The sequence below is a fragment of the Lipotes vexillifer genome, unplaced genomic scaffold, assembly GCF_000442215.2.
Source record: "Lipotes vexillifer unplaced genomic scaffold, Lipotes_vexillifer_v1.1 scaffold569, whole genome shotgun sequence".
Classification (NCBI taxonomy): domain Eukaryota; kingdom Metazoa; phylum Chordata; class Mammalia; order Artiodactyla; family Lipotidae; genus Lipotes; species Lipotes vexillifer.
The window spans coordinates 1105225-1120295 of record NW_006795376.1 but is presented as its reverse complement, the minus strand read 5'-3'; the positions used below and the strand labels follow the sequence as shown (position 1 = coordinate 1120295).

The following is a 15071-nucleotide window of genomic DNA, read 5'->3' as shown; positions in this document are numbered from 1 at the left end:
CCGTTTTCGTTGATTTTGCGTTGGCCGCGCTGTGAGGGAGGGGGGTCTGTGGCTCACGGCATCTTGTGGCCCCCCCCCCCCAGGCCCGCCTGAACTGTAAGCACTGCGGGAAGCCAGTGATCGACGTGCGGATTGGGATGCAGTATTTCTCCGAGTACAGCAACGTCCAGCAGTGTCCACACTGTGGCAACCTGGACTACCACTTCGTGAAGCCATTTTCCTCCTTCAAAGTTCTCGAAGCTTATTGATGAAAGCTTTGCTTTAGTAATAGCTATTTTATTGATATAATTACTTTATTACATATCTTTTCTAGGGAAGCCTTCTGTGACATTCATTTCTTTTCTAATTGAAAGGAGAGTTCCTTTGTGTATGTGTGCCACTAAAAGGGGGGCTGCCCCTTGCCTTCTCTTGACTCCCGAGTGTTAGTCTGTGGTCATGACCAGAGCCCAGCCGGTACTCCTGTGAGCTTGGGGGAGGGGTTAACTATCACTAAGAGTCTGTCGGGCAGCTTTTAGGGTGGTGGGGAAGATGGGGTGAATTTAGGAAAGGGATTATGTGGTCATAAACTGAGAGCACGATAAGAGTTGGGAAGAAACTCTTACTAAAATGTTAACTGTCTAAAGACCCACTTTTAGATCTTCTCTGGTTGAATTAAAAGGTTGGCACAGTTGGTATTTCACATGTGTTGGGAAACACACGTGACAAGTGAATGTAATCTGTGCCTGGAGAGCTGATGGTGTGTTTGTCCACCTTGGTTTGGCGTTCCGCAGTGCATGCTGGCCTGCAGTTTCCCCTCACTGACAGATCATTGGAAGGTGGACATGAGCCCTGATTCTATCCCTGTTGTAGTTTAGCAGCCAGTTTTCATACTGAAAATAATATCCAAATTACAAGGCATATGAAAGTATATATTTTTAGGTAAGCTGACCTATAACAAAGAGAACATGCTAAATGAATTTGGAAATGATGCAGACTGACTCAAGAGGGCAAAAAGGCAGAACGCTGTCATTTGAACTGCGTCTTTGAAGTTGGTCAAACAAGCTCTTAAGGAGAATCCAAGAATAACATGATTTGAGCGGTACTGATTTATATAGGCTGCACTGTCGAGGTGCCATTTGATGTCAGATCCTTCTCACAGGTAAATCTCACAGCCACAGACCCTAACTGGTGAGTTTCAGAACCAATTGCCACACTTATCTTCCCCCCAAGTTGCTTATGGCTGCATTTTACCCCTTTAATGCTGCGTTTCCCAAATCAAAGATTTTGCCCTAAGAAGGAAAGGAAAAAACTATTTGTGAACTTTGGAGGAAAAGAATAATTTTAGTATTTCTTTTTAAAGTGTTTCATTTTGGGAAATCACTGATTATAATGCATAACAATATGTTTGAAAATAGATTATTCTGAAGATCCCCATGATACCTTACCATTGGTGAAGAAGATGGTACTTTACAGAACTTGATTGGTCAGAGCATTGAGCTTTCCAAAGTCCCAGCCTTCTGTTTATTAGAGCTTTCTGATTTAAGTAGACTGGCACCCCATACCTTTAGAGCACTGGAATTGGAATATGATTTCTCAAAAATGAATTTGATAATTTCAACTATAATACACATATATGCTAAAAGAATGTATGATCCTTTTATGGGTAGCTAAATTTGGGGTTATGTGAATATTTTCTATTATTTCGTTTATACCATTTTTCTTCCTCAGAAAAACAGTTGTTTTTCCTCTCAGAAGTGTTTAGGCATCATTGCAAGTGAGTTTCAGTTCTGCTGCATGGAATATTTGATGTTTTGTTTGAAAGAGCACAGCTGACTGTGAGAGATTGACTAATATTCTTTATCTTTCGGTTTGCATGATTGTAATTCGGCTGACAACATCCCGTTTGATGCTTGATGATCTGAAGAGTATCACAGTGAGGGGAGATGCTGAATGTCTGTAAGAAGCAGCAAATTGTCATTGCTCTCACAGTATTTGATGCAAGGAAAAGAGGTCTATAGGACACGTCCCTTGCAAATTTGTCTTTAATACACAAAGCTGTAACTGAATGAGCTGTTCGCTATTGATTCTCTCATGTACCCAGTTATAAAAATGGGTGAGTTTCTCTTGTCTTCAGAGGACCATTGGATTTTATTTCTGAATTTAAAATGAATAGTAAAATATTTGTTCTTTAACCCACCTCAATTTCTAAAGAGAAACCTGCTTGTATTGTTGTTCTGAAGCTTCAAGTTTACATGTAGATCACATTCAGCAAAGCTCCTCAGCCTAAAACTTCTGCAGGTGTAGCATCTGATGCATTCACTATTTTCTCCTCATATTGTCTACTCTGAGAAATAAGTATGAGGAAGTTTCACTGTAAGTGAGTACAATTTGCTTTGGGCATTTATTTTGATGATTAAGTGAGGATTCTATGGATGCTGAATTGATATAAAAGGAGAGGCATAGGTATCATATCCAAGAGTATCTTTTGCCTTTAAGGCATTGCGTTCTTGTCTAAAATGGAAAATTTGGCTGATGTGAGAATAAACTGTAATTGAGTATGCAGCCATGTGAAGAATAAATTTCACTTTGGAATCTGCTGACCTTAATATGTTCTCCACACTTTCTCAAAGTACTTTGCTCTGAGTACCTTGATGGGAATTGGAATATATCAGAAAAGATGATTATTTTCGTTGTGGTTTGGATATTAAAGGGTATTAGTCACCCAAGAGGTCCACTTTCTGTTTTTCTGATAAATAGTGTTCAGTAACATGAACCTACTCATGAGTGGCTAATAAGTGATTTTTATCTACTTTAACTTGTTTTAGTTTTAAGAGTTATACCTTGAACAAATAAAATTACCTGCTTTAGTTTAATGGGAAGACTGTTTCTGATCATCTCGTCTTCTCCTCAGGCCAGCTCAGTTCTTTACTCTCTTCTGGGTGCGCATGAAGCAGTTGATATACTGGGTTTACACCTTAAAAGATAGACATTTGCTGTGAAGTTAGGGAGTGGGGTGAATTATCCCATCGTAATTAAGAAAGAACTTTCCCCAAACAGTCTTTAATTCTCAGTTTTTGTAGAAGCTCATTCATTTTCTGAGTAAAAAGTATTTTCGTATCTGTCTGGGGGGAAATTAACTCATCAGGAAAATATTATTAGGTGTTTAAGTCCTAAAACTAACAGATTAAACTGATACGTAACTTATTAGATCACCCAAACTAACCTGCTGAAATCTTTTGTTTTGTCCTGTAAGATCAATGCTTAACATGCAGTCTCTGCTCCCGTGCCCAGGTCAGTAGCTCCAGGTTGCTCTTCTCTTTAGTCTCATGGTAGCAGCTGTTGGGTGATTTTAGTCGGAGGTTGGGGAGGAGGTGAGGAGAAAGTGCTCTTGTTCAGTGTTTTGTTTCCTATAAAAGGTTGCTGCCTAACCCAGCTCATCTCTGTGTCCTGTTGACTTTATTATTATTCCAGGTAATTGCAAGAAAATATAATGAATGGGCATCATTAACACCAGCTCAAAAACGTATTCTTATCAGTGAAGATTTCTTGTCAAATGTCTTGGATTGCACTTTTGTTGAGGGAAGACAGTGTAAATAGTTAAAGAATGTTGATAAAATTGAAACATTTGGTTATGGAATTGTGTGGTGTTAGAAGGTTTCTGTTTGTGAAATGTATGTATTAAAAATAATAAAATTTCAGAAACTAACACTGTATTCTCTCTTTAGAGTGTCACTTTATTTTTTGTTGGGATTCCAGGTTTTTGAACTTGGGATTGTTTGATAAGAAAAGGTAGTAGAGAAGACGTTCTGAGGGTTTGATCACTATTCAGGTAGCCACTTCAAAGTCACTACTGCAGCTAATAAAAACTACGAACTTTTAATGCTGTTTGAAAGTGATGTGCCACATGTAGATTCCCTTCGCAACAAAATAAGCATTCTGTATAACAAAGTTGGTTCCATGTGGATAATCCACAATTATTGTTCTGGTTATAGGGAATCCTATTGACCAAGTAGATAATCCTATTCTACACTTGGTTGTTGTTGCTTCTAGGCCTGTAACAATTTTCATAATAAAAAGACTGGATTATATCCTTCTTCATTATAAGAAAATGAGAACTGAGTTGCTGTTAAACTTCTTGCTGACTTGCACTGTGATCTAGTTTAGCTTATCTTTCAAATTTCCTCGTCCCCTTCATTTCAGGTATTATACTCAGCCAATGGATTGAAATCCACAAAGTCGTAAGAACACAGGAAACGTGGGTGAAGAAAGAGTCTCCAGTGGATTCACAGCCTGTCTTACCATTATTTACTACAGACATCTGAGGCATAAATTTTATTTCATTTAAAGCCTTAACGACTTGGGATATTACACTTGTGATAGTGTAATTTATATCAACAAAATTCCTTTGCAGTTGAAAAGAAAATACAGTTCTTACTATAATAGAAAAAAAAAAGTTAAACTGATTATTAAGAATTAAGTTTAATGGAAGAAAATCTTATTCATTCTTAGCGGTTTCCATTTCTTTAAACCTTGCTTATATTGTTTTGACTTCAATTTAGCAGCAATTAGATTGCTAATTGTATAGGCTGTTTCTCTAGTAAAGAGTTAAATTTTGGAAGAAAAAAAGCTTTTCTTGAGCTTTTGTTCTTTTCATGTTCTTTCAGCTCTCTATACACAGGATAAATGTTATCTACTGAATGTGAAATATCTTTGAAGATAGTAAAGTGTTGTATAGATGTACTAGAAATAATGTATTTTTAAAGAATACTTTTCTTCTAATGGCAGCCTTTAGCATTGTGATAATCACTTTACATAAGCTCGATTTGGTATTGCTAAGCCTCAGGGACAGCAAAAACATTGTAAAAATAAGCAAAGTACTTTGTCTCATGGTGCTCAGTAAAAACACTGATTACATTTGTCAGTGTCCAAATGGAATCTGCCCTTATAGCACTGTTTCCTGGTGATGGACACCATGCCAAGTGGTTCTGATACACTTGTTTGAAAGTTTAGATCATATCTTAAAGTCAAGTTTGGAACTATCTAATTGCATTTCTCACAAGCCTCAAAGTATTATAGAAAACTCAGCCATAAAGTCATAGAATTAGAGATACCAGAATTTAAAGCAGGAACTGTGTTTTTTGTCGTATTCACATAGTGTGTGTGTGTGTGTGTGTATTTTTTAATTGAAGTATAGTTGATTTATAGCATTATATTAGTTTCAGGTGTGCAATAGTGATTCTATATTTTTATAGATTATACTCCATTTAAAATTATTGTAAAATATTGGCAATATTCCCTGTGCTATACCATATATCCTTGTAGTTTATATATTTTCTACATAGTAGTTTGTACCTCTTAATCCCTTCCCCCATCTTGCCCCTCCCCCTCCCTCTCCCCGATGATAATCACTAGTTGGTTCTCTGTTTTGTTACATTCATTTGTGTGTTTAAATCGTATTGACTATTGTACTCATTGTAGAGTTAAACTGAGGCCCAGAGAACTTAAATCTATATAAATAAGTCCGTGTAGTTCACGGCTGACTGGGAATTAAGTCTGGATTCCTTCTCCCAGTCCTCAATGACATCAGCGCGGGAGTGTACTTTTTTTTTTTTTTTTTTTTTTGCGGTACACGGGCCTCTCACTGTTGTGGCCTCTCCCGTTGCGGAGCACAGGCTCCGGACGCGCAGGCTCAGCGGCCATGGCTCACGGGCCCAGCCGCTCCGCGGCACGTGGGATCCTCCCGGACCGGGGCGAACCCACATCCCCTGCATCGGCAGGCAGATTCGCAACCACTGCGCCACTGGGTAAGCCTGAGTAGTTTGTTTTCGGTTGAGAACTTTGGGTTTGTTTTTACAAGGCGCTGGATGTAAAAGGTACAGTAGCCCTTGCTTCAGCAGCCCAGGTGGAAGTAATTCTGAGACGCCTTGCTGAGACGCTTGCATGAGGGTGAGCACATTTGAAAGCATCCCCTGTTTTTAGAAAGAAGAAAACAAATGGAACACTTCTAACTTCTAAAAGGGAGAAATAATATTTGAAATCAATAGTGTGTCTTTTACCTCATTTTTTGTGCATTCATTTGTTGACTTCTATTCCCTTTTGTTAAGATCAGTCATTGCTTGAGGAGAACTGCGTCTGAGTGTAAGGTGACATTTTAACAGTCTACACAAAGAATCCATCATTCTGTTCACTTTGTGATCTGACTTTGAGATGTTTCTGGATTCAACCCCGTCAGGCTGTCGGATCTGACAACCCAATTGGGGCAGAGTTTTCCTTTTCAAACTTTTCAAACAGTTGCCCTTGGTGTGTTTTCACTTTGAGTTTCTCTTCAGTACTCTTCTGTCTGAAGCTCTGGTATTTCAGACTTTTCTGAGTTGCTAAACCTGGTCCCTGTTTATTTGTAGTGCTGGTTACGTGTCTGAGACAATTAAAATTTTTCATGGTGTAGGGGTTATCTCCTGAGCTAATAATTAGTGATATTCCTAGTTATTGCAAAACCATGGGTTGGCAATCAGTGCCTTACACTTTCTTGTTATTTGCATCACATTAACGAATCACATATTTTTCTGAAACTCTGATGACACAGCAAGTGGTTGATGAAGAAAGTAAAGCCAGGGGAAGGCCCTAGGCTAGGGTTTGTCTGAAGCTCCAGAGCCTCATGGCTCTAAGAAGAAAGTAGTTTGGGCTGAGAGTGAGATGGTGGCAGTCCCAGGGGCTATTGTGAATAAGTCAGAAAGCTTAATGGAGATCAGAACATTGACTGCCACAAAGCTGCACAGAATATCTAAAAGGTCAGTTTATTTTTGGCAGGAGTTGTAGCAACCTTGGTTATCTCATACTGCTCAGAAACACTGGCAGTAGTATATGCCTTTGATGAATAATATATGAGAACATAAATGAATTAATACCTAATAAATGTTTATTTTACAGATGTAACCTTTCAAAACAAGATAGAGTTATATTAGGTGGGGGTGGTCTTTGGTGATGGCAGAGTTGGGAAAAAGCCATTTTTTAAAAGTGTCTGCTTTTCCTAATCATTTTCCTTTTACCTGTTATGATATCTCTGTTTTATCTTTTTCGTACCTGCCCATCTCTCTTTCCTATCTTGTCCTTTCTCCTGCCTCTCCTGTTGTATCAAGTTTCTTAACCATTGGAATACGGTAAAAGCCACCTGACAAACCTAGACATGAGTTGGTCAGTAAATCAAAAAAGTTAGTTAGGGACTTCCCTGACAATCCAGTGGTTAAGACTTCGCCTTCCAGTGCAGGGGGTGCGGGTTCGATCACTGGTCGGGGAACTAAGATCCCACGTGCCTTGGGGCCAAAAAAACCAAAACATAAGACAGAAGCAATATTGTAACAAATTCAATAAAGATTTTAAAGATGGTCCACATCAAAAAAAACTTAAAAAAAAAAAGTTAAAAAGAGTAGATTCCTCCAGTTGGCACAGACATAGACAAGTTGATCAATGGAAGGATAGAGTCCAGAAGTAAACCACACTTACATATATGGGTTAATTTTTGACAAAGGTGTAAAAAGAATTCTATGAAGAGAGGATAATGTAACAAATGGAGCTGGAAAATTTGATAACCACATGTGAAAAACAAAACAGCCAAACCTGGATCCATACTCATACCTTATTTTAAAAAAAATTAACTAAAAGTGGATCATAGATCTAAATGTAAAATCTAAAAAAAAATAGATAAATTGAATTTTATTAAAATTAAGAGCTTCTCAAAAGACATTGTTAGGAAAATGAAAAGGCAAGCCACAGACTGGAAGAAAAGGACTTGTATCCAGAAAATAATGAAAAACTCCCAAAATGTAGTAACAAAACAAATGACCCATTTTTTAAAAAGTGCAACATATTTGAACACTTTGCCAAAAAAATGAAGGTGACAAACGCATGATTAGGTACTCAACATCATTAGTTATTAGGGAAATGCGAGTTAAAACCACAATGAAATACCACTACACACCCATTGGAATGACTTAAAGAAAAGAATACCAATTGCTGGCAAAGATGTAAGCAAAGTAAGAAACTCATACACTGCTGATGGAAAACAGTTTGGCAGTTTCTTAAAAAGTTAAACATAACTCAGCCATAAAAAGAAATGAAATTGAGCTATTTGTAATGAGGTGGATGGACCTAGAGTGTGTCATACAGAGTGAAGTAAGTCAGAAAGAGAAAGACAAATACTGTATGCTAACACATATATATGGAATTTAAGAGGGAAAAAAATGTCATGAAAAACCTAGGGGTAAGACAGGAATAAAGACACAGACCTACTAGAGAACGGACTTGAGGATATGGGGAGGGGGAAGGGTAAGTTGTGACAAAGTGAGAGAGTGGCATGGACATATATACACTACCAAACGTAGAATAGCTAGCTAGTGGGAAGCAGCCGCATAGCACAGGGAGATCAGCTCGGTGCTTTGTGACCGCCTGGAGGGGTGGGATAGGGAGGGTGGGAGGGAGAGAGACGCAAGAGGGAAGGGATATGGGAACGTATGTATATGTATAACTGATTCACTTTGTTATAAAGCAGAAACTAACACACCATTGTAAAGCAATTATACTCCAATAAAGATGTAAAAAAAAAAAAGTTAAACATATACCTATTTTGTGTCCCAGCTATTCCACTTCCCTGTATTTACCCAAGAGAAATGAAAGCATGTCCACAAAAGCACTTGTTTATGAATGTTTCTGGCAGCTTTATTTGTAATAGCCCCAAACAGAAACAGCACAAATGTCTATCAACAGGAGAATGGATGAACAAAATATGGGATATCTGTACTGTAGAATACTACTCAGCAATAAAAGGGAACAAACTATTGATACAAGCAACAGGGATGAGTCACAAAATAATTACACTAAAGAGGAAGAAGCCGGGATGGGTGTGGGAAGTATATACTACCTGATTCCATTTATGTGGAACTTTAGGAAAGGCAAATGAACCTGTATTGGCAGATCAATTTTGCCTGGGTATGGGCAGAGGAATATTAATGGGTGGGGGGGGTTTAGAGAAAATGATTACAAAGGGGCATGAGGAAATTTTGGGGGTGACAAATGTGTCCATAATCTTGATTATGAGGATGGTTTCTTATATATATGTCAAAACTTACTGTATACTTCAAATATGTGTAGTTTATTACATTAATTATACCCCTCCGTAAAGAAGTCCCACCCCCAATGACTTATGTACCATAAACATTTTATTTAAATCAGGAATACACATTCATTGGACAGATTTGCTGCTTTTGTTAGTTTTCATGTGTGATTCCTGCACTTGTAGGGCCATGCTGCCTTTCTTGCAAAATCTCCTTTTGTGATGCATTATCTAAGAAACCCCCCATCTCATTCTCTTCAAAATGGAATAAGAACTTAAAGACATATGAGAAACAGTGTAAATTTACCACCTCTCTAGACTTTGGGGATTTCTGTCCCCTAATCTTTTACTGTATTATCTCCTATGTTTCACTCAACAATGTTTTTGTGTGTGTATGATTTGTCCTATCATTCCAAAGCATCCTACTGAGTTACTGAAATAGTATTTTCTTTATATAATTATATGTCCGTGGTTTATGTACTATTTTTATTAAATTACATTATTGCAGTGCCAAGTATAACTGGCATAAACAAGGTTGGGAACAAACATGACTACCTTTTGGTAAGCACACAGCTTTGCAGGGGGAAACTGTATGCAGACCCTGCCTAATAGAAGCTACCAGCCGCTAGCATCCACTGCACTGAAGGCATTCATCACAGTGCAGTTTTACAAAATGAATTGGAGTCAGTGCATTTGCTGGATTGGCTAAGGAAAAGTTGGTTGAGGAAGATTCTACTGCTCAGGCATGCTAATGCTGACTTTCCTCAGCTGTAAATATTAAGAGTCTCTGCCTGGGGATAGGGGTATTGTTAAGGTTTAAGTGAAGTAATGTAAATAAAGTGCTTAGTGCAATAAAGTGCTTTAGCACTTATCCTGGCATGTAGTAAGTGCTGAAAATGTGCCTAATCTTGATCATGTATGTTATTTCAGAAAACATCTTTATAACATTAGGGCAGGAAGGACCTTAGAGATTGACTCAACCCATTTATTTTACAGATGATGAAAGTGGCTCAACAACACACACATTGGCAAGTAGGGCTGAAGGTCGCGCAATCGCCAACAAGTTGATAACCTCAGGATGCTTCCCAGGAGGCTTCTTCCTAAGGGGCTCCTGAAAATCTAGAGAGTTCTTTAATACCAGGGGAGGAATTGCACACTTTATGTCAGACTCATAAAAGAGCTTCTTTTGAGAGCAGCCTTACTCGTTCAGAAGGCAGATCATCTTCAATAGCTGTGAACATCTTTTAAAAACATTTGCTGAATTCTACTTTTGAAGTGTCAGTATTCCTTCAACGCAGCTGAAATCAGTGGGTGTGTGAAGCGAGCTAAAACCAGGCCTCAGTGAGCCGCGAAGGGAGTCAGGAGGTTGTGAGACTAATAAACAGATGAAATCTGATTTAATAAAGTGGGTTAGAAATTTTATGAAAGCCGCGTTTGGTTTTTCCCACTTGGGTGTAGCTTCCAACTAAGACCTACGCTTTCTTGGGCTGGAAAATGATCCATTTTTTCCCCTTCATGGTGAAAACAAACCGGCCTGCCAGTTGTGCTATAGGGATTGTATTTTTCATCTGAAGTTTGCCCATGGAGGCTGGCATCCACACTCCAGACTTGCAGTGAACATCACTTGCAAATGCTGACACTTGGAATGTGACGGAAACAGATCATGGTCACCCTGTGCTGGCCAGGATGATGCCCTTCGGTACCGGTGTTTGCCTCTTCTGGCCCGATGCAGCTTGAGGGATCCAAGATGCAATGCACCTGCTGACGTGCTGCAGGGTCGTTAACCCCTGACAGGCATCTGAACTCACTCAGCCGACCAGGGCCAGTGACCTGGCTTCGGAGGCGGGAAGCCTGGGTTTAAATTGTGCCTCTTACACACTCAGGCCCATCACTTAACCTTTGGAATTGTGCTTTCTGTTACAACAGGAAAACGTAAATACCAACTTTCTAACATTCTTAGAGTGAGGTTTAATGAATTAATAGCTTCATGAATTTATAAACTCTTTAATGAGAAATAGACACAAGAGGTTATTAAAGTGAGCAAGTCAGTAATGACTCCATTTGCTTCTACTTTAAAAAAATATGAGATTAGATCACTCCCTGACACCATACACAAAAATAAGCCCAAAATGGATTAAAGACCTAAATGTAAGGCCAGACACTATAAAACTCTTAGAGGAAAACATAGGCAGAACACTCTATGACATACATCACAGCAAGATCCTTTTTGACCCACCTCCTAGAGAAATGGAAATAAAGACAAAAATAAACAAATGGGACCTAATGAAACTTAAAAGCTTTTGCAGAGCAAAGGAAACCATAAGCAAGATGAAAAGACAACCCTCAGAATGGGAGAAAATATTTGCAAATGAAGCAGCTGACAAAGGATTAATCTCCAAAATTTACAAGCAGCTCATGCAGCTCAATATCAAAAAAACAAACAACCCAATCCAAAAATGGGCAGAAAACCTAGACATTTCTCCAAAGAAGATATACAGTCTGCCAAAAAACACATGAAAGAATGCTCAACATCACTAATCATTAGAGAAATGCAAATCAAAACTATAATGAGGTATCACCTCACACCAGTCAGAATGGCCATCATCAAAAAATCTACAAACAATAAATGCTGGAGAGGGTGTGGAGACAAGGGAACCCTCTTGCACTGTTGGTGGGAATGTAAGTTGATACAGCCACTATGGAGAACAGTATGGAGGTTCCTTAAAAAACTAAAAATAGAACTACCATATGATTCAGCAATCCCACTACTGGGCATATACCCTGAGAAAATTATCATTCAGAAAGAGTCATGTACCACAGTGTTCACTGCAGCTCTATTTACAATAGCCAGGACATGGAAGCAACCTAAGTGTTCATCGACAGATGACTGGATAAAGAAGATGTGGCACATATATACAATGGAATATTACTCAGCCATAAAAAGAAATGAAATTGCATTATTTGTAGTGAGGTGGATGGACCTAGAGTCTGTCATACAGAGTGACGTAAGTCAGAAAGTGAAAAACAAATACCATATGCTAACACATATGTATGGAATCCAAAAAAAAATTGGTTATGAAGAGCCTAGGGACAGGACAGGAATAAAGACACAGACGTAGAGAATGGACTTGAGGACACGGGGAGGGGGAAGGGTAAGCTGGGACGAAGTGAGGCAGTGGCATGGACATATATACACTACCAAACGTAAAATAGATAGCTAGAGGGAAGCAGCCACATAGCACAGGGAGATCTGCTCAGTGCTTTGTGTCCACCTAGAGAGGTGGGATAGGGACGGTGGGTGGGAGACGCAAGAGGGAGGAGATATGGGGATATGTGTATACGTATAGCTGATTCACTTTGTTATAAAGCAGAAACTAACACACAACTGTAAAGCAATTATACTCCAATAAAGATGTTAAAAAAAAATAGCATCTGGGACTTTTCTGGTTGTCCAGTGGTTAAGACTCCATGCTTCCACTTCAGGGGTGCAGGTTTGATCCCTGGTCAGGGAACTAAGATCTTGGATGTCGTGTGGCAAAAAAAAAAAAAAGCATCTATCCCTGCCTTTAACTTTTGGTGTTAAACATCTGTGACTTTCTCACTAAAATAAATCTTTCACATGTCATTCTTGACATGCTAAATGCTAGTCAATTCAGCATTTATTGAGCACATACTATGTGCAGGAGTAGGAGCCAAAAGGAGTCATGATCATTTGTTCAGAAGGCTGATCACCTTCAATAGATGTGAACATATTTTGAAAACTATGCTGAATTCTACTTTTGAAGTGGTGGCATTCCGCGAGGTGACAAGACTCCTCGAGGTATGTACAACTAAAATACTTCTTGCTCAAAATTACCGTGTTCATCTGTGATCACCCTAACACCGAAATGAAATTGTAAACATAGATCCTTTTTAAAATAATGAATTGAAGTTCTAACAAAGCGTTTGACTTACAAGGTTTGCGTTTTTCAATTAATAAGAATTTTATTAGATTGAAAAAATTCTGAAAGAGAAATTTCACTCCTGGCATGTCTCTCGTTTACATTTTTGTCAGGTTTATTAATGCATACGTAGCACTTTGTGTGCAGGGAAGCAAGAGCTTTTTGAAGAATTGTATTGGAATCGCAGTCATTTTCCAGATGTCTTTAATCTGGTGTCTGTGTAGGCGGGATATAGGCTCTGGTTCTTATTCTTTTGGAATTGGGATTTTAACAAGCATTTATATGATGCTTAGTGTAAGAAGTACTAATGTTTTATTATAGCTTTCGAGGTAGAAACATTGCAAAGGAGGTGACAGGCATATTGTTTCCTTTGCTAAAAAGTTTGTGATTTCTCTTAAAGCTGATGTGCATATTTGGATTTGCATTAGTTGAAAGTTTTAAGAAAATATCTCTAGCAAATCATCTAAGCTATGGAAGAAAGCGTATTCAAAATTGCTAAAATTCAAAAGAGATGGTTTTATCTAAGAAGAATGATGTTTAAGATAGTCAAGTTGAAGTTTTCTCTTTTAGAACTTCTGTTTTGAGATTGGAACAAGTACTTTGGTACTACTAGTTTTCTTGGTTTACATATAATTTTAATTAACAAGATACTAATTATGAATGTAGAGATTTCAAAATGTATCATTAAACCCCAAAGAAAGAAAATCAGAAATGTCTTGAAGTAAATGGTCTGCTTGTGAAGATGTGCTCATTTTGAAAGTATACACTTCCAGGTCAGATTTCTAATGTGGGCCAAGGAAGTAAGCTTTCAACTCTTCAAAAACAATACTGTCTCTGCAACTGTCACTTCATCTCTCACATATTCAGATGAAAGGTGATCATGTTTATGATTATTTAAGCAGTTAAGATTAAAAACTCAGCATTAGAGAATTTCAGAAATAGAAGGCACCTTAAAAATCCTCTTTGTCAATACGCCTCCTATAGAAAGGGAAACAGATACAAGCATCACTTAGAATCGAGGGCTTCAGAGCCGTCCCATCCTGTCCAGTGGCCAAGAGCCACAAGTGGCCATTCTAATTAAATTTTAAAATATTTAAAATAAAAATCCCCTTCCCAAGTTGCACTATTTTAAGTTCTCCATAGCCACGTGTGGCTAGTGGCTATCATACTGGGCTGGGCCAATTGTAAAACTTTTGCCTCATTAGAGAAAGTTCTGTTGGACCTTGCTGGACTAGACTTTTTCATCACAACTCTTTCCTCTCCACCATGAAATACCTTAATGTACAGGTTCCTGATGATTGGCCCCTAGCACTGGGTCATATATTTCAATAAAGAATTTAAGATTGGAAACCATGTGTGAAGTGATTCTGTTACTTATTATGCATTTTTGGTTCTCTTAGGAGGGAGATGTACCCGGGAGCCCCATGGAGTGTGTGTGGTTCAGACATCAACAGTCTTGAATGAGCAATCACAGGGCATGTTCCCCAGACAGAATGGAAACTGGCTGTTGGCCCTTGTCTGCCTCATGTGAAACACCAAGGTTAATTTCAGGTCTGTGTCATGTGAAAGTAACTTCCTAATGCTGGTGTTCTTATTTAGCAAGTCTGCTTGACTAAGCCTCTTCTATGAGTAGCTAAAGGTACACGTAATTCAGTTTTCTTTTTAATTTTTAATTAATTAATTAATTAATTTTTGGCTGTGTTGGGTCTTGGTTGCCGCGCACAGGCTTTCTCTAGTTGAGAGCGGGGGCGGGGGGGTACTCTTCGTTGCTGTGTGCGGGCTTCTCATTGCAGTGGCTTCTCTTGTTGTGGAGCACAGGCTCTAGGCGCCCAGGCTTCAGTAGTTGTGGCACTCAGGCTTAGTTGCTTTGCGACACGTGGGATCCTCCAGGACCAGGGCTCCAACCCGTGCCCCTTGCATCAGCAGGTGAATTCTTAACCGCTGCGCCACCCGGGAAGTCCCCGTAATTCAGTTTTTAATAATCTATTATTAATGGCTTTTTTTTTGAGTTGATAATATCTTATGAACCTTCATAAGACTTAATC

General features: G+C 38.7%; 1 protein-coding gene across 1 annotated transcript in view; it reads left to right on the top strand.

Moving 5' to 3' along the window:
- Positions 1 to 248, top strand: part of HECA (HECA ribonucleoprotein granule regulator) — a 40985-nt gene extending 40737 nt beyond the window's left edge. The window contains exon 5 of the mRNA XM_007467603.1: positions 84 to 248. Coding sequence (XP_007467665.1) covers positions 84 to 248 — 165 coding nt within the window. The remainder of the gene's footprint in view (positions 1 to 83) is intronic.
- The last annotated feature ends 14823 nt before the right edge of the window (positions 249 to 15071 follow it).